The sequence below is a fragment of the Cervus canadensis genome, chromosome 9 (assembly GCF_019320065.1).
Source record: "Cervus canadensis isolate Bull #8, Minnesota chromosome 9, ASM1932006v1, whole genome shotgun sequence".
Classification (NCBI taxonomy): Eukaryota; Metazoa; Chordata; class Mammalia; order Artiodactyla; family Cervidae; genus Cervus; species Cervus canadensis.
In genome coordinates this window covers 80,918,581-80,941,311 of record NC_057394.1, presented here as the reverse complement: position 1 = coordinate 80,941,311, position 22,731 = coordinate 80,918,581, and the positions used below count along the sequence as shown (strand labels likewise).

At 39.8% G+C, this 22,731-nt stretch overlaps 1 protein-coding gene across 1 annotated transcript in view; it reads right to left on the bottom strand.

Annotated features, from left to right (window-relative positions):
* LOC122447296 (phospholipid-transporting ATPase IB-like) overlaps window positions 1-22,731 on the bottom strand; it is an 81,932-nt gene that overhangs the window by 19,879 nt on the left and 39,322 nt on the right. The window contains exons 19-25 of the mRNA XM_043477803.1: window positions 21,464-21,533; window positions 19,290-19,374; window positions 16,154-16,293; window positions 14,501-14,639; window positions 8,587-8,651; window positions 5,625-5,797; window positions 3,643-3,826 (exon numbers count right to left, since the gene is read on the bottom strand). Coding sequence (XP_043333738.1) covers window positions 3,643-3,826; window positions 5,625-5,797; window positions 8,587-8,651; window positions 14,501-14,639; window positions 16,154-16,293; window positions 19,290-19,374; window positions 21,464-21,533 — 856 coding nt within the window. The remainder of the gene's footprint in view (window positions 1-3,642; window positions 3,827-5,624; window positions 5,798-8,586; window positions 8,652-14,500; window positions 14,640-16,153; window positions 16,294-19,289; window positions 19,375-21,463; window positions 21,534-22,731) is intronic.

Sequence of the window (22,731 nt, the reverse complement as noted above, 5' to 3'; positions counted from 1 at the left end):
CAAAGTCTTATAGGAATCAGTTCCCCCCATTTCCTATAGTAAATATATAAAGAGAAAAATTAAAGTTTAAAAGGAGGTAATGTGTGATTTCTGCAGCACCTCTCAGCTGTTTTCCCTCATCTGGATTTTCCTTTTCCGTAACACTTAACATCTTCAAACTAAGTGAGCAGGGCTCACAGTTCACCTGTTCACTGATGGATCCCAAATACCCAGGAACAGGCCTAGGGTGTGAGAGGCACTCAATAAACATTTTTTTTAGGATGAAAGAATATTCAGGAGCATTATTCCACAAAACAAGGCAATTCAGTAATTTAGTGACTATGAAAATTAAATACTGACTTTAGAGTGACATAAGTTTCTATATATGGGGGAAAAAAACCCAGCTTTTCAAAAAAGACTGCTCAAGAGTTTCAAACAGGATGGTCAGGATGGGGAGGGACATGACAAGTCATAAAATGCATAGCTACACTGAAACAAGTGAATTCAGGAGGGATGGCTTTTGTTTTCACCTAGAACGTGATATTACAAGTCATTATAGACAACATTCCTATTTTTGGCTTTCCAATGATTTATTTACAGGGAGAAAAAAGGACATTGTAAGTCAAAGTTGTATTTCTTGGGATGGTTTTAAAATATTAAGAAGTTTGGAGAGGGAGAAGGGAATAATTTACTCTTTTCTGAGAATAAAAAGATCTAGGCTGTGAGCAAAGTGTTACACTGGTCCTCTCTGAGGAAGGGAGAGTCATGCATTGCAAGAAGTGAAAAGGAAAGACAGCAGACCCTCGTCAGCAGTCCATCTAAGGGCGGGGGGATGGGACCAATATAGGAGAATGTCCGATATGGACAACATTCGAGGGAGTACGAAATGGCCCCCACCATGGCGGACAACCTCTCCCTCTCTCCAGTCAAAGTTACTCTCAAGGAAAAGCGAGACAGAAAAAAGCTGATGGGGCTCAAAGTGGTTTCCTTAACCTGAAATAGCATGTTAATAAAAAGGGGGGGCAGAGCATGAGTCAGACTAGTCTCTTGCATTAGTGCCTGGCTTCGTGAGGCGACTTAGGTGGGTGGAAGGGAGAAAAGAAAGCCCTGGGATCCTGCACTTTCTGTCTGATCATGATTGCAGCTGTGATTCTAAACCCCTGCAAGATATGGTATAAAAAGAGAAGTGGAAGAGGAACTAAAGCGCCTCTTCATGAAGGTGAAAGAGGAGAATGAAAAAGCTGGCTTAAAACTCAATGTTTAAAAAAACTAAGATCATGGCATCCAGTCCCATCACTTCATGGCAAGTAGAAGGGGAAAAAGTGGAAACGGTGACAAATTTTATTTTCTTGGGCTTCAAAATAACTGTGGATGGTTACTGCAGCCACAAAATTAAAAGATGCTTGCTCCTTGGAAGAAAGGCTATGACAAGCCTAGACAGTGTATACAAAAGCAGAGACATCATTTTGCCAACAAAGGCCCATATAGTCAAAGCTATGGTTTTTCCAGTAGTTATATACATATGTGAGAATCGGACCAAGGAGAAGGCTGAGCACCCAAGAAAGGATGCTTTCTAACTGTGGTGGTGGTGAAGACTCTTGAGAGTCCCTAGGACAGCAAGGAGATCAAACCAGTCAATCCTATAGGATATCAACCCTGGATATTCGTTGGAAGGACTGAGGCTGAAGCTTCAACACTTTGACCACCTGATGGGAAGAGCCAACTCATTGGAAAGACCCTGATACTTGGAAAGACTGAGGGCAAGAGGAGCAGGAGGCAACAGAGGACGAGATGGTTGAAGGGCATCACTGACCCAGTGGACATGAATTTGAGCAAACTCTGGGAGATAGTGAAGGACAGGGAAGCCTGGTGTGCTGCAGTCCAGGGAGTCACAAAGAGTCAGACATGACTTAGCAACTGAACAACAACTTAAAAAGAAAGGGTTTCCCAGGGGGTTCAATGGTAAAGAATCTGCCTGTAGTTCAGGAGAAGCCGGAGACACGGATTTGATCCCTTGGTCAGGAAGATTCCTTGGAGGAGGAAATGGCAATCCACTACAATATTCTTGCCTGGGAAATCCCATGTATAGAGGACCCTGGAGGGTTACAGTTATGGGGTCGCAAAGAGTCAGACACAACTGAGCACATATACAAGGTAAAATACAGTGTTTAGAGATGTACAATTGGATAAATTGTAAAGACAAAGAGGAACTTTAAGATGCATAAAACTACGTGAAAGGAGCCAGTGTGAAAAGACTACTGTGTGATTCTGACTATATGACTTTATGGAAAAGGCAAAACTACGGAAACAGTCAAAAGATCAGTAGTTTCCAAGAGTTATGGCGAAGGGTGGAGATGAAGAGGTGAGGGTTTTAGGGAAGTGAGGCTGCTCTGTGTGATACTATAATGGTGGATATGTGTCATTGTACATTTGTCCAGACCCACAGAATGTACAACACAAGGAGAAATCCTAGTGTAAACTGCGGGCCTTGGGTGATAATGACCTGTCCTGTAGGTTCATCAGTTATAACACATGAACTGCTCTGGTAAAGGATGTTGCTAACAGGGAAGGCTGAGGGTGTGGGGGCTGAGGGTGTACAGGAATTACCTGTACTTCCTGTTCCATTTTGCTGTGATGCCAAAACTGCTCTAAATAAACAAAGTTGAATTTTTTTAAATGCCTGCCAAAAGGTAGTAGTATCTCCTTAAGAAAAAGGGAGGGGCGGGGGTGGATAGGACTATTTTAAGTCTTTATCAAGAGATACCACAAAGCAAAGCACACACAGATTGGAGAGACTGGGGACCTGGAGGTTATACGAGCAGAACTACAGATTCTTAGTGGCAGCAGTTTTGAAAATTTCAAAGCTGGAAAAGGGAAACCTTTACTGCTGCAAGGGCTTCTCAGGTGGCATTAGTGGTAAAGAACCTGCCTGTCAATGCAGGAGACGTAAGAGATGTGGGTTCGATCCCTGGGTTGGGAAGAGCCCCTGGAGAAGAGCAAGGTAACCCATTCTAGTACTCTTGCCTGGAGAATCCCATGGACAGAGGAGCCCGGCAGGCTACAGTCTAGATGGTCCCAAAGAGTCAGACACAACTGAGGTGACTTAGCATGCATGCATGCATTACTGCTGCAAAATGCATCAGCACAAAACTAAGGAGATAGGGTAGAACCTCTGTATTCTTTACAAGCTATTCTATTACAACAAAAGATGTTGCCCAGAAGTTTAAATTACACATAATGGCCCATCTCCAGGAACCCTGCCTCCCAGGGGAAGCTAAAATACCTATTGGTTCAGCTCACAGCCCACCTGTGAATGGCTGCAGGGAGGAAGAAGTTAACACATCCCCCTCCAGAGGCTGACCAGAACCAGGACTTTATCCCCTCCCCTTTTAGTATAAAACAAGCCTGAATTCTGACTCAGGCAAGATGGTTCTCTGGGACACCAGCCCAGCATGTTCTCAGTCTGCTGACTTTCCCAGTAAAGCCACTACTTCTTGCCCTAACAACTCCTCTCTCCATTTATCAGCCTGTGAGCAGTATAGCCTTCAAACAAGGTGCTGACAGTTTCCAACTGAAAGCAGCTTAGAGATCAGGCTAAACCTTGGGGGTGGACCCGAGGTCTTCAACACTCCCCATGTCCAGCTGGCCACCCTCACCACTGACCTGAGCAATGGCATAATCAGAGTTGTTGGTGGCCAGCATGCCTTCATTCCCACTGATGCCCACACCCACATGGGCCGTCTGGATCATCCCCACGTCGTTGGCACCATCCCCGATGGCCAGGGTGATGGCCTTCACCTGCTTCTTCACCACATCCACTATCTCAGCCTTCTGGAGGGGAGATAACCTGAAAGAAAAGGAAAAAAAGAAACAACCATGTTTTCTTGTTTTATTTTGGTTCATCTTATTCATCCTGTTCTAAAAGGCTTTACAAAGGAGTCAGCAATAATCCACATACAGTCACATTTAAATGGCAGTTACCGGTAAATTTTCCAATTCATTAATTAATTTCTTTACAGATACAAGGAAGTCCCTACCCATCACTCATTTATTCAGTCAGCAAGTTAGACACACACTTCTATCAGAAGCAATAAGGGCACACAGGGTTTCATATTCCAGTAAGCAAATGACCTCACTTATTCTCTTCCCTCAAAACAACTCCTAATAACTAATTTAAATTTAACCTTTTCAAACGTCAGGTGAGATTATTATAAACTGAGCAGATAGAAGGTTTCTTTGCATGTTTCTAGTATGTTTCATAACATGCTCCAAAATGAGCATGTTTAAAGTAGAAACACAGTTGAAAAAAAAAAAAAACCTTCACTTCATAATGAAGAGAATACATTCAGTTAACATCACTACATTGTGGGTATAATATGAACATTTTCTGAAGTAGAGGTGGTCAGAAACCATTTGTAAGTCCAGTAAAAGAACACTGGTTCTTTTACTGGAATACTTGCACTGATAATCGCTTCACCATTTAGTCTGATGATCACTTTCATGTTTAGACTATGATATTTGTAGAGGGGAAAAAACTAATCACTTTAATTAATCTCAAGTTTGACTCTTCATGTGTGTGCATGCTAAGTCACTTCAGTTGTGTCCAACTCTTCGTAACCCTGTGGAGTGTAGCCCACCAGGCTCTTCTGTCCTTGTAATTCTCTAGGAAAGAATACTGGAGTGGGTTGCCGTGTCCTCCTCCAGGGGATCTTCCCAACTCAGGGATTGAACCCGCATCTCTTACATCTCCTGCATTAGCAGGTGAGTTCTTTACCACTAGCATCACCTAAGAGAGCCCCTGACTCTTCATATCTTAATTCAAATTTTAATTCCATCCTCTTGGCAGTCAAGTTCTCCACATATCCTCAAGTCCTTCACTCACTCCTTAATGCAGTTCTGTACCCTTTACCAAAGCTCCAAGTATGTTCTGACCAGTTAAGAAGAGAACTGGATGATCACTATTCTGATTTTGGATCTTCTCACTCATATATGAAAATATAGCCTAAAATAACATTAGTCTTGTAATAACCATCTGTTAACTGAGCAATAGTCAATTACTCAATAACCACTCACAAATTCATTTTCCTCTAGGTCTCAGTGGTTTCAAATTTGCTCCTCCCTGTAAATGACCAGGGCCTTTGTTGTACCTGGACTTCCCTGTGGCTCAGACAGTAAAATGTATATGCCTGCAATGTGGGAATCCAGGTTCGATCCCTGGGTTGGGAAGATCCCCTGGAGAAGGAAATGGCAACCCACTCCAATACCCTTGCCTGGAAAATCCCATGGACGGAGAAGCCTGGTAGGCAACAGTCCATGGTGTCACAAAGAGTCGGACATGACTGAACGACTTCGCTTTCCTTTCCTTTCCTTTTGTTGTACCTAAAAGATTTCTTTCATTTGGCCAATACATCAATAAATAACGTACCAAAATAATGTACCACTAAAAAATTATAAACTGCTTTTGAGTAAATCTTAAACCTGATAATTAGAATTAAATTCAGACCTTGCATTTCAGTTTGAGTGTATATTTTCCCAGTAAGGTAGTTTGTCTCTGAAAAAAACTTATATTTCGATGTCTATATTTTCTTTCCATAAAAAACTACGAAATATAGCAGGAAAAAAACCAACAGTGAATATATTCTTACCTACAACATAATACTGTTCTGCATGAGAGGGCCAAATTAAGGAAGCACTTCTTAACTTCAACATGGAGGGCATATTTCAATGTTTTACCATCTATGATTAGGGCCAGGTCATTTTCTTTACCTAACAGTGCTCCAAGATCTTGGCAGTTCTGATTAATCACCTGTTGTGTTGCCTTAAACAAAGAGGGGAAAATTATCTTTTACCATTTTTAATATAATTAAAAAGACCTTTTGAGTCAAGATAGTAGATTAAGGCATATGTCTACCTCCTTGTTCCCTTTGAAAATCTCACAGAAATTAAGTTTAAAAGTAGATAAATAACATGAAAGTATGCTTGAGATCATTAGTCATCAGGTAAATGCCAATCAAAACCACAATGAGATACTACTTCATACCCACTAGCATGACTAGAATTAAAAAGTCAGATAATAATGTGTTGATGAGGATGTGAAGAAATCACAGTTCTCATAGACTGAAGGTCAGAATGTAAAATGGTGCAGCAACTTGGGAAAATAGTCCAGGAATTCCTCCAAAAACTAAGCACAGAGTTAGTGAATGATCCAGCAATTCCACTTATCAGTGTATATACATTCAAGTGAAATGAAAACATGTCTGCACAAAAATTTGTACATGAATGTATAAGCAGCAGTATTATTCATAACTGCCTAGAAGTGGAAACAAGCTGATGAATGGATAAATACAATGCAATATTCCTTAGCTATTAAAAAAAGATATGAAGTACTATTGCCTGGTACAACATGGATGAACCTTGAAAGCATTATGGTAAGTTAAGGAAGCCAGTCACAAAAGACTGCCTGTTAAATGATTTGATTAACATAAAAGCCCAAAATAAGTAATTCATTGAAACAGAAAGTAGAGGAGTGTTGTTTAGGGGTGGAGCAAGGAGGGTCAGGGAGATGACAGTTAAAGGTACAGAGTTTCTTTTACAGATGATGAAAAGTTTCTAAAATGATTCTGCCATTGATTGCATGTATCTGTAAATACAGGAAAATCCCTTGAATTAAGCTGGTTAATTTTATGCCATGTGAATTACATCTCAATAAAGCTATTCTTGAAAAGGTGTGTAAGTAAGAGAATTTTTAGTTGGAAAACATGGAAAAGTGCTAATAGCAAAGAGGAAGTTCAGAGAAATTTTGGGAAAATTTTAAAAGATGGGAACAGAATAATGGGGTGAACTTCCATAAAACTGGGTATCAAGGTTCTAAGAGAGAAGGAAATATGCCCAGAGCATTCTCCATCGCAAAAGCCTAGCCTCCGAGGTTAAAAACTTTACCAGAGCCTTATCCCACCTGGAGGGAAAGTCATTTACCCAACTCCAGCCCCATGTGGTCTCCTTGTCTCACCTATGGGGAGAAAGAAAGCACTAAGAAACACTTAAGACAAAGGGGTACAGTTTCTCTTGAAGACTGAGATTTAACCTAAGATTATAGAGCTTCCCTGGTGGCTCAGATGGTAAAGTGTCTGCCTACAAGTCAGGAGACCAGGGTTCAATCCCTGGATCGGGAAGATCTCCTGGAGAAGGCAATGGCAACCCACTCCAGTATTCTTGCCTGGGAAATCCCATGGACAGAGGAACCCGGTAGGCTATAGTCCATGGGGTTGCAAAGAGTTGGACACGACCTCACTTCACTTCACTATAGAACACTTCCCTGCCCACATACCTTAACACCACCCCCCCATTGGGCTGTAAAAACACTGTGGAAAACACTGTAACAGAAATGAAAAATATCTTTTATGGACTCAACAGTAGACTGGACACAGGTGAGGAAAGAATTAATGAACTTGAAGAAATGTCAATAGAAACTTCCTAAACTGAAGCTCAAAGAGGAAAAGAAGAGAAAACAGAACAGAATATTCAAGAACTGTGGGGCCATTCTAAAGATCTAACATACAAACACTTGCAATACCAAAAGGAAAAGAAACAGAGGACAGAAGGAAAAGTTTGAGTGCTAATAACTGAGAATACTCCAAAATTAATTACAGACACAAAACATAGACCCAGGAAGTTCAGAAGACACCAAGCAAGATAAATGCCAAAAATCTACACCCAAGCATATCATAATAAAACTGCATAAAACCAAAGGCTAAGAGGAAATCTTAAGAATTCAGAGTGGAGGGAACACCTTACCGGTAGAGGAGTAAAGATAAATAACAGACTTCTCGGCAAAAAGCTTGCAGCCAAAAAGAAAGTAAAGTAAAACATTTGAAGTACTGAAAGAACAAGAAATCCCAACCTCAAATTCTATATCCAAGGAAATTATCTTTCGAAGTGAAAGAGAAATAAAGACCTTCTCAAACAAAAACTGAGAAAACTCCTCACCAGCAGATCTGCTTTGTAAGAAATATTTGTAAAGGTTTTTCACAGAGAAGAATAATGATCTATGTCGGAAACTCAGATCTACATTTTTTAAAAAAGGAAGTGTGTCAGAAAAGGAATAAATGAAATCTATTTAAAATTATTTTAAAATGAGTCTAAGAAAATTATACAGTAAAAAATACTTTATAAAACTAGCCTTTTAAGGGCAAGGATGTTCAATATTGGATTTCAAATTCCTTTCATTCTTGCAATGTAAATGCATTGATCTTTTCAAACTTTTCATAAAGACTGTTATATAGACAAAATTTTTTCTCTTTTTTCCATTATAAAAATGAAGGATCTGAGTCCTGGATTTGGTATGACACTGGGGTGGGTGGGTGGGGGGGTGGTGATTAAAGGACTAGACTCACACAGAGAGAGGAATAATGGGAGCCAGGGGTGACAAGGAATAGAAAACCAGTAAAAATTTCAGTCTTGGGAAAAGAATCTTGGGACAAACCTAGACTTTCCAATGGACTTGAGTGAGAGTTAAAGGCAACCTTATGTAGGTTTTAAGGAGTTGAGTAACCTTCAAGTAACAAGTTGGTTACATTCATATTAAATATATATTTAAAAATTACTTACCTCTAATGAATTTGCATTCAATTGGATACGAGGCATTTGACCTGATAACAGTTTACAGGAATAAGCTACAAAGAAAGAAATAAAGAAGTCATATATCTGAAGGCTCAGTGCCTTACGTGAGCTCATTTTAAAAAAAAATCTATTTATATTCTTCCTTTATCATACTTTCTGCCTTATGACTATTTCAAAGCCCAGTGGCTCAGCACAAAAACTCAGCAAGAAGCAGCAGATGGATAAATTTCTGATAATTTTGAAAATTAAATTTTTTTACATCAATAACTGATGATTCTTATGGGACAAATTTTCTAAAATGATTTAAATCTTCATACAAATCAGTTTCATGAGAGTTGGAATTTAAATATAAATTTATACAATATCATTTTAATGTTTTCTTTGAAATTTCCTGAAACTTGTGTAGGTTTCAAAAACAAAAGTAACTCCCTGATTTGCATATAATTCAAAATGCCTATATGTATGTTTTCTACTGTAGTCAGTACAATTACAAGGAGAAAATAATTTTTCAAGGCTCTTCATTAATTTTTGGTTTATCTGACACTTCCTATGTGACACTTCCTATGTAACACTTCCTGTGTTCTTTTCCACAGAATATGATTATCATTAAATTCCTATTTTGAAACTTGTAGGTATTCACTTTGTCTTGTTATATTTCGCAAAACTAGAGATACTAAGATTTTCAAAGAATTCTAGTGACTTCCTGACATGTGTTACTGTAATTTCCACTTACATTTTGTCACAAGTTACTGGGGAAGTTAACTGCCTGAATGCTGGCAGCTCCTGTCCTAGCAGTCAGGTTAGAAAGTTAATATTTGTGCAGGTGCTCAGAGACACAAACCAGACATAGATGGGAAAGCCAGCTTCCCACCAAGGATCCCGGTGCTGCCCCCATGAGGAGCCCTCTTCCCTGAAGCCACTGCTGCCCGCACTGGCTGAATCCTAACAAAGGCTAAAAAGTTTCCATGTATTATGACCAAAATGCAAATCAAATCAGCATGCAAGTTCTGAGTGCTTACTGGTACCCAGCTTTATGCTGGCTGCTAAGGAAGATTTACAACAGAATATGTGATAAGCCTCTTAAAACCCAAGGAAGCAAAGCTAACACAAAAGAAAACAAACCACACATACATTCCAATGAATGTAACCAAATGTAATTGTACATTTGCTGCTGAAGTCAAGAGGCCGCGGATTCATGTGGAATCATGTTATCAGAAAACTTTCAGAAGCTAATAGAACTAGAAGCTGGTCTAGGAAATATGTTAAAAATGTGTGACAGTAGTTTTTATTTCTTGCTGTTGACAAAAAACAATCCTAACATATTTGTTCCTGAAAGTAAGCCTCCTGCCAAATTCTTAGCCAAATTTTGTTTGAAACCAGTGTCAAGACTATGTGGAGCCTTTTAACTGTACCATGTTAGCCAACTTTAGCCCCTGGAGAGATGATGGTAGTTAAAACTGCCACAGTATTCATAAAGGCAGGAGCTAACATCTATGAAGCCCTCACTCTATCTAATACACCAGCTTAGAAAAACCTTCACAGACTCCCTTCCACAGCAGAGGTGTATTGCGACCGTTTTAATAATGAGAAAACTGAGGGTTAGAAAAGCCCACAAAGGCACGGGCTCATAAATATAGAGACAGAAGATTCAGGTTCAGACCTTGGTCTTTATAACTCTGAAGCCTGACTTTTCAACCATTATGCTTGCTATGCATTTCTCTTCAATGATGTTGGCTCTCAGAACCAGCTCTCAATCTTTTTTCTCTTTGAATTATTCCTCAGCCGTTCAAACTCATGAAAGGAACACGAAAGCTCTCTAACTAAAGCCTATTGCTTTTCTGGGGGAAAAAGCAAGAGCTCAGAAAGCCTCTAAGAAAACAAATTATATCAGCATACACCAGGCAGAGTTGACTGACTCTATCTTTCAACTGGTCTCCTCTGCATAAGTAGCCTCGAAGGGGAGCAATAAAGTCCAATCTGAGAAGGAAATGGCAATCTACTCCAGGATTCTTGCCTGGAGAATCCTGTGGACAAAGGAGCCTGGTGGGCTGCTGTCCATAGGGTCGCACAGAGTTGGATACGACTGAAGCTACTTAGCATGCATGCAAACATTGGAGAAGGAAATGGCAACCCACTCCAGTGTTCTTGCCTGGAGAATCCCAGGGACAGAGGAGCCTGGTGGGCTGCTGTCTATGGGGTCGCACAGAGTTGGACACGACTGAAGTGACTTAGCAGCAGCAGCAGCAAAGTCCAACCTAGGACCCAGAACTTAAGGTCGGAGGATAGCAACCTGCACTCAGTCAACAGACATATATTGTTTTGCCCTTACAACATGTTACACATTAAGCAACGGTTATAAATCAGGATATTTCATATCAAAGCACAGAATTGCGATTATCTTCTAAGAGCTAAAAACCTGTGCCAACAGTGGGTACTCATTTCCAGAAGGCATGGCTGCTCTGGCTGCCCCTCCAGGGGGGCCAGTGCTCCCCCATGGACTCCCCCTCCAACGTGTGTGTTGCCTTTTCCCTACACATGTATGATTGTCCTCTGCCCACTACATGTGTGTTCTGCCCTTCACTCTAGTTCTGCCGGTTCTTCCCTGTGTTTTCAATCCCTGCTCTAAGAAACTGGAGAGAGTTTCCCTTCTTTTTTCAAAAGCACCATGGTTACTAAACAGTCATTTGAAAATATGTACAATTCAATAAAGCAGTTATTGAATCAATCCAGTTATTGAACGCAACTGGATTGAACGCAATCCAGTTATTCTGAGTAAGGGGTCCTTCATGTGAATTGTAGATTTCTGGTAACAAAAATAAGTCTCTTTCGATAAGTATAAAAACTCTGCTCTTAACAGTAACTGCTGGGTCTCATCTAGGTTGAGTTTCAGTCCTGAGCCAAAGAGACTATTGAAGTCTCAGGTAAAGCCAATGGTTTCAGGTAGTGGACCTGGCAAAGATGTAATTGAGGAAGGTGGTAAGAAAGCAATTGTCCCTTTTTATGGTGCGGGGCCAGCTGAGCCTCTTCACAAGATATGCACTAAGTTACTGTGGTCATTGACTGCATGGTTCTCAAGGAACATGGCAAGGCACATTAAAGCAGAAATGTGAAAGAGCTGGAAAAAGGAGAGCATGTGGATGGTACGTTTCCAAATGTTTGCCAGATGGATAAGTGACTGCATGGTGGTCGGACCTGCTTTGTGAGTCTTTCATAATTACATTAATATCTGACATTCCCAGAGGACTTGCTAAGTGTTTTGCAACAACTTCACGGGAGTTACCTCAGGGCATTTTCACAACTCTATCAAGTAAAAACTATCATCCCCAATTTGCAGGCAGGAAACTGATGTTTAGAGATGAAATAGCTCCTTCAAAGACAATCAACACTTCATCAATTCTGTTCTCTTCCGGCTACCACCCCAGGTCTCTGCTCCCTTCACAGCAAAATTCTTTGAAACAGTCATCTACTCTTACTGCACCCATATCAATGAGGGCTGACAGATTAACCCACCAAATGTGCCCCAAATTTATACTGGCCCTTGAAAAATGCTGGAGGTAGGGTGTTAACCCACATACAGTCAGAAATCCACATGTATCTTTATAATTGACCCTCCATATCTGTGATTCTTGGGCTACAAGGAGTCCCTTAGACAGCAAGGAGACCAAACCAGTCAATCCTAAAGGATCAACCCTGAATATTCATTGGAAGGACTGATGCTGAAGATGAAGCTGCAATATTTTGGCCACGTGGTGCAAAGAGGCAACTCGTCAGAAAAGACCCTAATGCTGGGAAAGATTGAGGGCAGGAGGAGAAGGAGACAAAAGAGGGTGAGGTGGTTGAATAGCATCACTGACTCAATCACCAATAGTCAGGTATGGATGTGAGAGTTGGACTATGAGGAAAGCTGAGCACCGAAGAATTGATGCTTTTGAACTGTGGTGTTGGAGAAGACTCTTGAGAGTCCCTTGGACTGCAAGGAGATTCAGTCAGTCCATCCTAAAGGAAATCAGTCCTGAATATTCATTGTAAAGTCTGATACTGAAGCTAAACTCCAATACTTTGGCCACCTGATATGAAGAACTGACTCATTGGAAAAGACTATGATGCTAGGAAAGATTGAAGGCAGGAGGAGAAGGGGAAGAGAGAGGATGGATGAGATGGTTGGATGACATCACTGACTCGATGGACATGAGTTTGAGCAAGCTCCAGGAGTTGGTGATGGACAGGGAAGCCTGGCGTGCTGCAGTCCATGGGGCTGCAAAGAGTCAGACACAACTGAGCAACTTAACAACAACAATCTGTGGTTCTGCGTGGTGCAATACTATCATATGTGCCATTGGGGGGAAAAAAATCCGAGTACAGGTAGTCCTATCAAGTCCAAATCATGTGATTAAAGGATCCAATGGAGTCCCTCCCCAATATTTCCCATTACAGCCCAGTACAAATGACTGCCATCTCTTGTATAGACTTATACAAAAGTGTCCTAAATGATCTCCTGCCTTCCATTTACTCCAGTTTCCACACAACAGCAAGAAGATATTTTTAAAACACAAATTAAATCATATCACTCTCCTGCTCAAAACCCTACACATTTCTTCCTGTGGCCTGACAAGCTCTCACCTCTGCTTTGCTCCCCATACTCCACCCATGTTGGCCTTTCCACTGTTGCTCAGATAAGACACCAGAGCCATGTGCTCACCATATGTTTGCCTGGGACTTTCCCAGTGATTGCTCCTTCTTCCAATCTGGGTCTCTGCCTCAAATGTCACCTCCCTAATGTGTTTTCTGTCTCATTACCCCTCTATCCATGACTATTCCATGCTTTGTTTTCAGTCTTAACACTTACTGCAATAACATTACAACAGTTGCTGATTTGCTTGTTAATTTTTTGTCTTGTAGATGTAAGTTCCTTGAGGACAGAGACTTTCCTACTCAATTTTTCATTCCCAGATCCTGGAATTTTCTGGCACATAGCAAGGGTTCAATATTTGTTAAATGAATGAATATAGAGTTGACAAATTAGCAGAAACATAGTTTAAAGGGTGTCCAACGAATACAGGGTCATTTCATAATATGTGTTAGTCTAACCAGAGCTGGATACCATGATGATCATGAAAAAAATAATAATTTCAATCCCTTCTTATGATCAACACTTACATATTCATGGCTAAAAGTTGATTTTTAAATTCCTTTTCCTTTTTTAAATATTTATTTATTTGGATGCAGTGGATCTTAGTTGTGACATACAAACTCTTTAGTTATGGCAGGTGGGATCTAATTCCCTGACCACAGATTGAACCCAAGCCCCCTGCATTGGGAGTGCAGAGTCTTGACCACTGGACCACCAGGGAAGTTGCTCAACTCCTTTTCCACACATCTGAACCCTAAATACCATCAAACAGTGAAATAATAATAATAATCATAATAAAAACTATAAAGTCAAACAAGTGACATCAGAGCTTAGAAAAAAAGAAACACTAACCCAATATTCTGATAATGATTACAATGTTTATGAATAAACATACAATTCAAACACAGATATTTGGATTCATTCAGGTTTTTCTGTAAGATTTTATGGAAAAACCAAGACCAACTTTTGGCCAAGCCAATATATACTTCATTAGAGAAAAAATATCATAACTTCAAGTATCAAAGGAAAAGAACAAGAAATTACATATGACTCATGGGCATTCTGCATTCTATTGTTTCAAGACGGTGAAGGAAAGATAAGAGTTTGCTTTGTTTGTTTGAATTCTGTGACATGTGATGGCAAGATTTCACTGCACTATACTTTCCTGAAGAAATAAAAAACTAGTAACTATTAACAACCATACATTCTTAACTGTATATTTAGGATACATATACAACCAGGCTTTTAAAAAACATTCTTTGTGTCTGTTACCTATGTTAATTGCAGTTTCTTGTTTATCTCCTGTCAAGACCCATATTTTTATGTTCGCTTTCAATAGACTTGTTATCGTTTCTGGAACACGTGCTTGAAGGCGATCCTCAATAGCCGTGGCTCCAAGTAGTAGGAACTTCTAGATGTTTTTGGGAAGAGATAGTCATTATTGCTAATTAAAGATAAAAATATATCGTTTCTTGGCCTTTTGGCTAAGATCAAGTGTAAAGATAAAAATATTTTATGATGGAATAAATAGAGCAAATTTTGATAAAAAAACATGTCGTCTAATAATTTATTATGCAAAGTCCCATAAGTGCATACACTCACACATTTTGTTCTAGTTTCTACCACTGATCTGTTTGTCCCTATTTCACTATAGGGCTTCCCTCATGGCTCAGGGGTAAAGAACCCACATCCCAATGCAGGAGACACAGGTTCGATCCCTGGGTTGGGAATTTCCATTGGAGGAGGAAATGGCAATCTACTCCAGTATTCTTGCCTGGAAAATCCCATGGACAGAGGAACCTGGTGGGCTACAGTCCATGGGGTCACAAGAGTTGGACATGACTTAGCAACTAAACCACCACCACCATATAATGTATAAACCCTTCCACATGTATAGGCCCTTATTTTTGTCTGTAAGGAAAATTTAATAATTTTCTCCATAAATCTCTTATCACCAGATGGTTTATAGTTTCTCTTCCTATTGTGAAGTATTGGTCTACCACTGGAGAGAAGTGGTTACAGTGTTATTTGAAAGTAGACTTTTCAAACTCTTTGACAATCACTAAAAACATTTTTAAAGGAAGTATGATTGATATACTAAAAAAGAGAGCAAGAAAGCAGATTATATATAATCCTCAATTAGAACCAAAGAAAGCAGAAAAAAAAGTGGAAAAAAATAAAAAGAAAAAAGTTGGAACAAATAAAAATAGTTACAAATATAGTATATATTAAACTAATCCTCACTATAAACATGGCCTAAATGTTTATAGTGGTCTAAATACACCAATTAAATGAGGGTTAGGTTAGGTTAGGGGCTTCTCAGGTGGCTCAGTGGTAAAGAATCCACCTGCCAATGCAGGAGACGTGGGTTCAATCCCTAGGTTGGGAAGATCCCCTGGAGGAGGGTATAGCAACTCACTCCAGTATTCTTGCATTCCAAGGACAGAGGAGTCTGGTGGGCTACAGTCGATGGGGTCATAAAGAGTCGGACAGGACTGAGCAACTGAGCACACACACACACACACACACACACACACACAAATACATACAACAGGATACTACATATATAATACACAGAAAAGAACAAAGGGAAGAGACTGGAACTCAGCCATTAGCCCAACATTTCAGATGATTGTTATATGTTAATCTAGCTTATTTTTCTATAATAAACATGTATTTCTTTTCAAGTGGGAAAAGCCATACAGAGGATAACAAGATTGAAGCGACTAGGATACGATTCAAAACAGGGAGAAATATTTTGAATAGTTTAAAAGACATTTTATGAATTCTCAATACAATAAGACAGATGTATACTTCAGAAAAAAATTTACCTGAGCTTTTAACATGACACCAAGATATGACTACATTGATAAGCTCATTTTCTTCAATTGTGTTGGCATGGACAACACATATGGGGTACATTACCTGTTCAATTCTATCATAACAGTCTTCCAGACTTTGTATTCTGTCTTGTACCACTGTGCTGGCTTTCTTATACATGACCAGCCACCGCTCATACTCTATTTCAGTTAAGTCTATGTAGGCAACACAGAGAGTTCTCAGACCTGCAAGAGAGAGATCACCTGGTGAGGCTTCCAGTGATTGGATAGAAGTAGAGAACTTGAAAACAAAATCCAAAAGTGTTTCAGAGCCCATGGAACAATACAGGCCTTCGTGTGGCCCTTCCTGACCCACCTGGTCTCCTTACTCATCTTCCCTCCTCCCCTCCTCCTTGCTCACTGTAGTACCCTCGCTGGTCCTCATATTCCCCAACATTTGGACCTGCACATCCTATACCCAGAATGCTTTCTCCTGAGGGCCTGTCATTCTCTCTCCCTCCCCGCAGTCTCTACCTAACTCACCCTACACAGAGAGCACCTCGTCGCTCTGTCCCTTTACCCTGTTTATTTTCTATCCACAGCACTCCTCGCCCCATGACATCATCTATCACTGGCATATTCTCGCAGGACATTAGCTGTCTATGTTTTGTTCACTTCTGCCCTGGAAGCTGAAAACACTGCAGGGCACTATATAGATGCTCAATAACTATTTGTCGAATGAAGGAAAGAATAAGAGGCTTCAGTTTCCAGCATTAAAGTAAGCCCAACAAATGCTGAGATAACAGAAAATTAACTTGAATCCCAAGAAGTTCAAGCTGGGTTTAGAAAAGGCAGAGGAACCAGAGATCAAATTGCCAACCTCCTCTCAATCATAGAAAAAGCAAGCGAATTCCAGAAAAACATCTATCTCTGCTTCATCGACTATGCTAAAGCTTTTGACTGTGTGGATCACAACAAACTGTGGAAAATTATTCAAGAGGTGGGAATACCAAACCACCTTACCTGTCTCCTGAGAAATCTGTATGCAGGGCAAGAAGCAACAGTTAGAACCAAACATGGAACAATGGACTTGTTCCAAATTGGGAAGGGAGTACATCAAGGCTGCATATAGTCACCCTGCTTATTTAACTTATATGCAGGGTACATCATATGAAATGCCAGACTGGATGAAGCACAAGCTGGAATCAAGATTGCCGGGAGAAATATCAATAACCTCAGATATGCAGATGACACCACCCTTATGGCAGAAGGCGAAGAGGAATTGAAGAGCCTCTTGAAGAAAGTGAAAGAGGAGAGTGAAAAAGTTGGCTTAAAACTCAACATTCAGAAAACTAAGATCATGGCATCTGGTCCCATCACTTCATGGCAAATAGACAGGGGAACAATGGAAACAGGGAGAGACTTTATTTTCTTGGGCTCCAAAATCACTGCAGAGGGTGACTGCAGCCATGAAATTAAAAGATGCTTGTTCCTTGGAAGAAAAACTATGACCATTCTAGACAGCATATTAAAAAGCAGAGACATTATTTTGCTGACAAAGGTCTGTCTAGTCAAAGCTATGGTTTTTCCAGGAGTCGTGTATGAATGTGAGAGTTGGACCATAAAGAAAGCTGAATGCCAAAGAACTGATGCTTTTGAACTGTGGTGTTGGAGAAGACTCTTGAGAGTCCTTGGACTTCAGGAGATCAAACCAGTCAATCCTAAAGGAAATCAGTCCTGAGTTGGAAGGACTGATGTTAAAGCTGAAACTCTAATACTTTGGGTACTGATGCAAAGCACTAACCCACTGGAAAAGACCCTGATGCTGGGAAAGACTGAAGGCAGGAGGAAAAGGGGTCAACAGAGGATGAGATGGTTGGACAGTATCACCAACTTGATGGACATAAGTTTGAGCAAGCTCCAGGAGTTGGTGATGGACAGGGAAGCCTGGCAGACTGCAGTCCATGGGGTCGCAAAAAGTCGGACACAGCTGAGTGACTGAACTGAACTGCAAAGACATGCTTGAAAAAATTTTTTAATCGGATTGTAATATTTTAGGTTAATTGTGGCAAAACATTCAAACACTTGAGAATTTCCTGTTTCTCTGCAGAACAGTCTTCTCAGGTGGCTCAGCGGTAAAGAAGCTGCCTGCCAAGCAGTAGACAAGGATTCGATCCCTGGGTCCAGAAGATCCCCTGGAGGAGGAAATGGCAACCCACTCCAGTATTCATGCCTGGGAAATTCCATGGACAGAGGGGCCTGGAGGGCTACAGTCCATGGGGTCCCAAGAGTTGGACATGACAGAGCCACTGAGCACACACACACAACTCTCTGCAGAAGACCTATCGAAGTTGTCGTCAATATAGTCCCCATATGCTTCTACCTATTGCAACCAACCTACAGCACAGTTATATTTTCAGAGACCACTAAAAGATCCAAAATGTAAACTTGCAAAATATCCATACTCTCACACAAGACACACATGTGTCTATAGGAAGCAGCAGTTTGTAAACTAAAAGGAGAAAGTGGACTATAGTTTTCAAGGTACTCTTAGTCAGTATTACTCCTTGCTTTTAAAAGCACCTATAAACCTTCCAATGGATGTTGTTCTTATTCAAAACTCACTCAAGGAATGTATTTCATAAAGAGATGGATGATAAGTCAAAATCAGAAGGATAAAAGAATGCAGGAAAATATCAACTATGTCAGCATTCTGAGTTATACACAAAATTATTAACTTCAAAACACACAACACAAACCAAAAAAAAAAACCAAAAAACCTCTATTTCCAGTTCAGTTCAGTCACTCAGTCGTGTCCGACTCTTTGAGACCCCCATGGACTGCAGCACACCAGGCTTCCCTGTCCATCACCAACTCCTGGAGCATGCTCAAACTCATGTCCATCAAGTCGGTGATGCCATCCAACCATCTCATCCTCTGTCTAGAAATAGATAATAGACTGAAGACACTGCTTTAGGAATAAAGGAAGAGCCTACAAATGTAAAAACATACATTTTAGTGTTTGCAACTAAGCACAAAATACCGTTGGAGTGGAAGAAAGAGAAAATAATAAGACTGCCTGGACAGGGCCTGTTTGGGAAACCATTTATTTTTAACCAAACAGAAGGCATACAAGGTCTCACATACCAACAAACTACCCCAAGCACGCACTGAGGCTATAATTTCAACAGTTAAGGACAACATTACAAAAGGGAACTCAATTCTAAATAAGTTTCACTTACCTTCTTTAGCAAAATTTTCCAGATGGACTAATGTCTCCTGCACAAAGAGAGAATTTTCTGAAAGTCTCTCATAAATCACTGAATCCTATAGGAAAAAAGCCACACAAACACACACTGTGATTAACATCTTATCTAAGCCTGATAATCTGAATTACAAAAACTTTTATCATTTTTTTTTGTTATAGCTCATAGAAGTGAAGGAGCTCAAGAAGCCCCAGTGAAGGCACAATTCCAGGAAAAAAGATGTTACATACAGAGGAACAAAGACAAGGAACAGAGCAAATATCTCATGGGGACAATGCACGTGAGAAGCCAGTAAAGCAAAATCTTTACAGCACTGAAAGAAGAAAATGGTCAGCCTAGAAGTCTATACTCAGCAAAAATTTACTTCAAAAGGTTAGAAAAAATAAAGATGAAATACATATTTTCTTTCTGACTTAGACTGAAAAAATGTATCACCAATAGATCTATGTTATAAGCTATAGTAAAGGAACTTCTTCAGACAAAAGATTATTATACCAGATGGAAATATGAGTCTGAAGAGCGCTGGACATGGTATTGGCATGTGCATACATATATATATATGTGTGTGTGTATATATATATATATATATTATTTCTCTCATTATCTAATTCTTTTTATTCGAAGAAGTTGGACAAAGTTAATAGCTGTAAAGTGTGAAGCTTGTAACATTTGTAAAATTAAAATGTATGACCAGCATACCAGAACGATTAGGAGAGAGAAATGGAAATATAGAATTATAAGGTTCTTGTACTATATGTGAAGTAATATAATATCACTTGAAGGAGAAATGTAATAAAGATACCTATTATAAGCCACAAAGTAGCTACTAAAATAAAAACTTTAAGTTTTAAAACAAGGAAATTGGAAAAACAAGTTCAAGAAATCCAAAAGAAAGTATAAAATAAAAAAGAACAACTGGAGCAAATAGAAAATAAATGGCAAGATGATATATTTACACCTAGTCATATAGATAACCATACTATATAAATGGTCTAAACATCAGTTAAAAGGCAGAGATTTCCAGAACAAATTTAAAACACTAGACCCAATAGCATGCTCCCTGGAAGAAACACACTTTAAAGACACACATACACACACACAAACAAAAACAAAGATTGAAAAAAAAAATAAAGAAGACTTCCCTGGTCTTAAGACTTTCTTAACCAGTTGTTAAGAATCTGCGTGCCAATGCAGGGGATATGGGTTCCATCCCTGGTCCTGGAGGATTCCACCTACCGTGAAGCAACTAAGCCCCATGCACCACAACAAGAGAAATCATGGCAATGAGAAACCCACACACCACAGCTGGAGAGTAATCCACAACAATGAAGACCCAGCACAGCCAAAAATAAATAAATAAAATTTAAAATAGTAAAGAGACTATGACAAACGATTTTTCCACAACTAGGAAAAATTCCACAACTTGGATGAAATAGAAAAGTTCTATAAAAGCCACAAATCAAAGCTAACTAGCTAATTAGAAAAAAATGTTCTGAAGAGCTCTATATTATTAAAGAAATGGAATTTGAAGTTATGAATATTTCCACCTCAGGTCCATGACTATGTGCTAAGTCCCATGAATCCTTTTAGAGACTCCCTGAAAGCATAGTGGTAGTCTTGGGAACCCTCATCACAGATGAAAAACACATGGAAGAAAGTTTGCTATCATCAGTCATCATGGAAATGTAAATTAAATTCACAGTGAGATACACACCTATCAGAATGGCAAAATTAAAAAGACTAACCAGGCCTGATGTTGGTAACAACTGCTGGTAAGAATGTAACTTCAACTTGGTGGTTTCTTAAGAAGTTGATAGATAGCTCCCACGTGATCCAATAATTTTACTCCTCAATATTTACCAGTGAGAGATAAAACTATGTGTCCACAGAAAGAGTTGCAAACAAATGGTCACAGGAGCATTACTTGTAGCAGCCAAAACTGCAGATCATTGGTTCTCAAAAAAATAGCTGAGTGACAGCGCGTTTTCACTGACATCAAAGTTTAATAAAATTCTGGTAGCATTTCAGTGGGTTTGGCGGCCTTGAGAGGGACTTTTCAACCTAATGCTATCAACCAACAGTGGTAACAGCACATACAAAGTAACGACATTTTAAAATTCATTACATGAATGTTGAATCCCAGTACTTACGGCTCCTTTGCAGTAGAGCCGTAGCTGTCCTTCAGGAGTTCGGACAATTATAGACATCCTCTTTCTGTTACTAAAACAATATCGAAAGTATTGTTAGTTTCTGTTTTCCTCAGTATGTGGAGCTACCACCCAAGCAAAAACTCAAAGTCAAAAGGATTCTAATTGTCAGAATCCTCAGCTGCCTATGGCTAAAAAGGCTGGCACGTTTATTACCACCCTCCTCTTCCTTCTTTACTGACTTCCTTTAACTGAAATTCTGATTATAAATCTCCACCTTCTTCTACTACTATTCTTTTCTTTCATGGGAATTTACTTACACAAGTATATACAATAGATCATATTAGGATATATTAGATTAATATGTACTATTATAATATAATATAGTGCATGATGCATATATAATGTAACATCTTTATGTATTATTATACATACACATGTATTATACAACATGTATATTACTTAAAATACATACATTTTATATACATGTAATGCGCTTAATATAATGATGAGAGAAGGGGAAAGCAGGCCTGGTCCTGTATGATTTTCAGTCCTCACACCATCTTCATCAACTAGACCTTTCTGGCCCCATTTTCCTGCACAAGATGTTAAATTGCTGGCTCAGTAGATGCCAGAATCTTTTGAATGTATAGTTCTGTCTCAAAGCCCTCCAGATTTTGTGTGTGTGTGTGTGTGTGTGTGTGTGTGTGTGTGTGTGTGTGTGTATTATAGCTATCATAGAACCTAAACTCACTGCTTTTGTTCCTGATTTAGGAGCCCAAATCGGCTTGAAGATCTCCTCTCACCTCTGTCCTCCACACACAGCCACAGTAAACTGGCCGAGACAGTCCTTCCTCCTCACCAGGTCATTCGCCCACTCTTAACTCTCCTTCCACCATTCAGTCACCAGCCCAAACCCCACCTCCTCGCACAGGCTCCCAGGCCCCTCAGAGGTAAACCTCCATCTCCCGGGGCACCACAGTCTCTATCAAGTCATACTGTTCAACATTTTTTATCGCCCTCAACATGAATGGAGCAGAGGCCGCACAAACAGGCGGTCACCAAGGCCACCTTACTCCTCGAACAGTTCTAGAAAAATATTTTTAGCTTTATAGACTGCAATGCACACCACGGAGATGAAAATACATTTTTTTAAGTTCTTTAGCTTTTCTTTGAATTTGAGCAAACTCCAGGAGATAGTGAAGGACAGGGAAACCTGGTGTGCTGCAGTCCATGGGGTCATAAGTTGGAAACGACTTAACAACTAAACA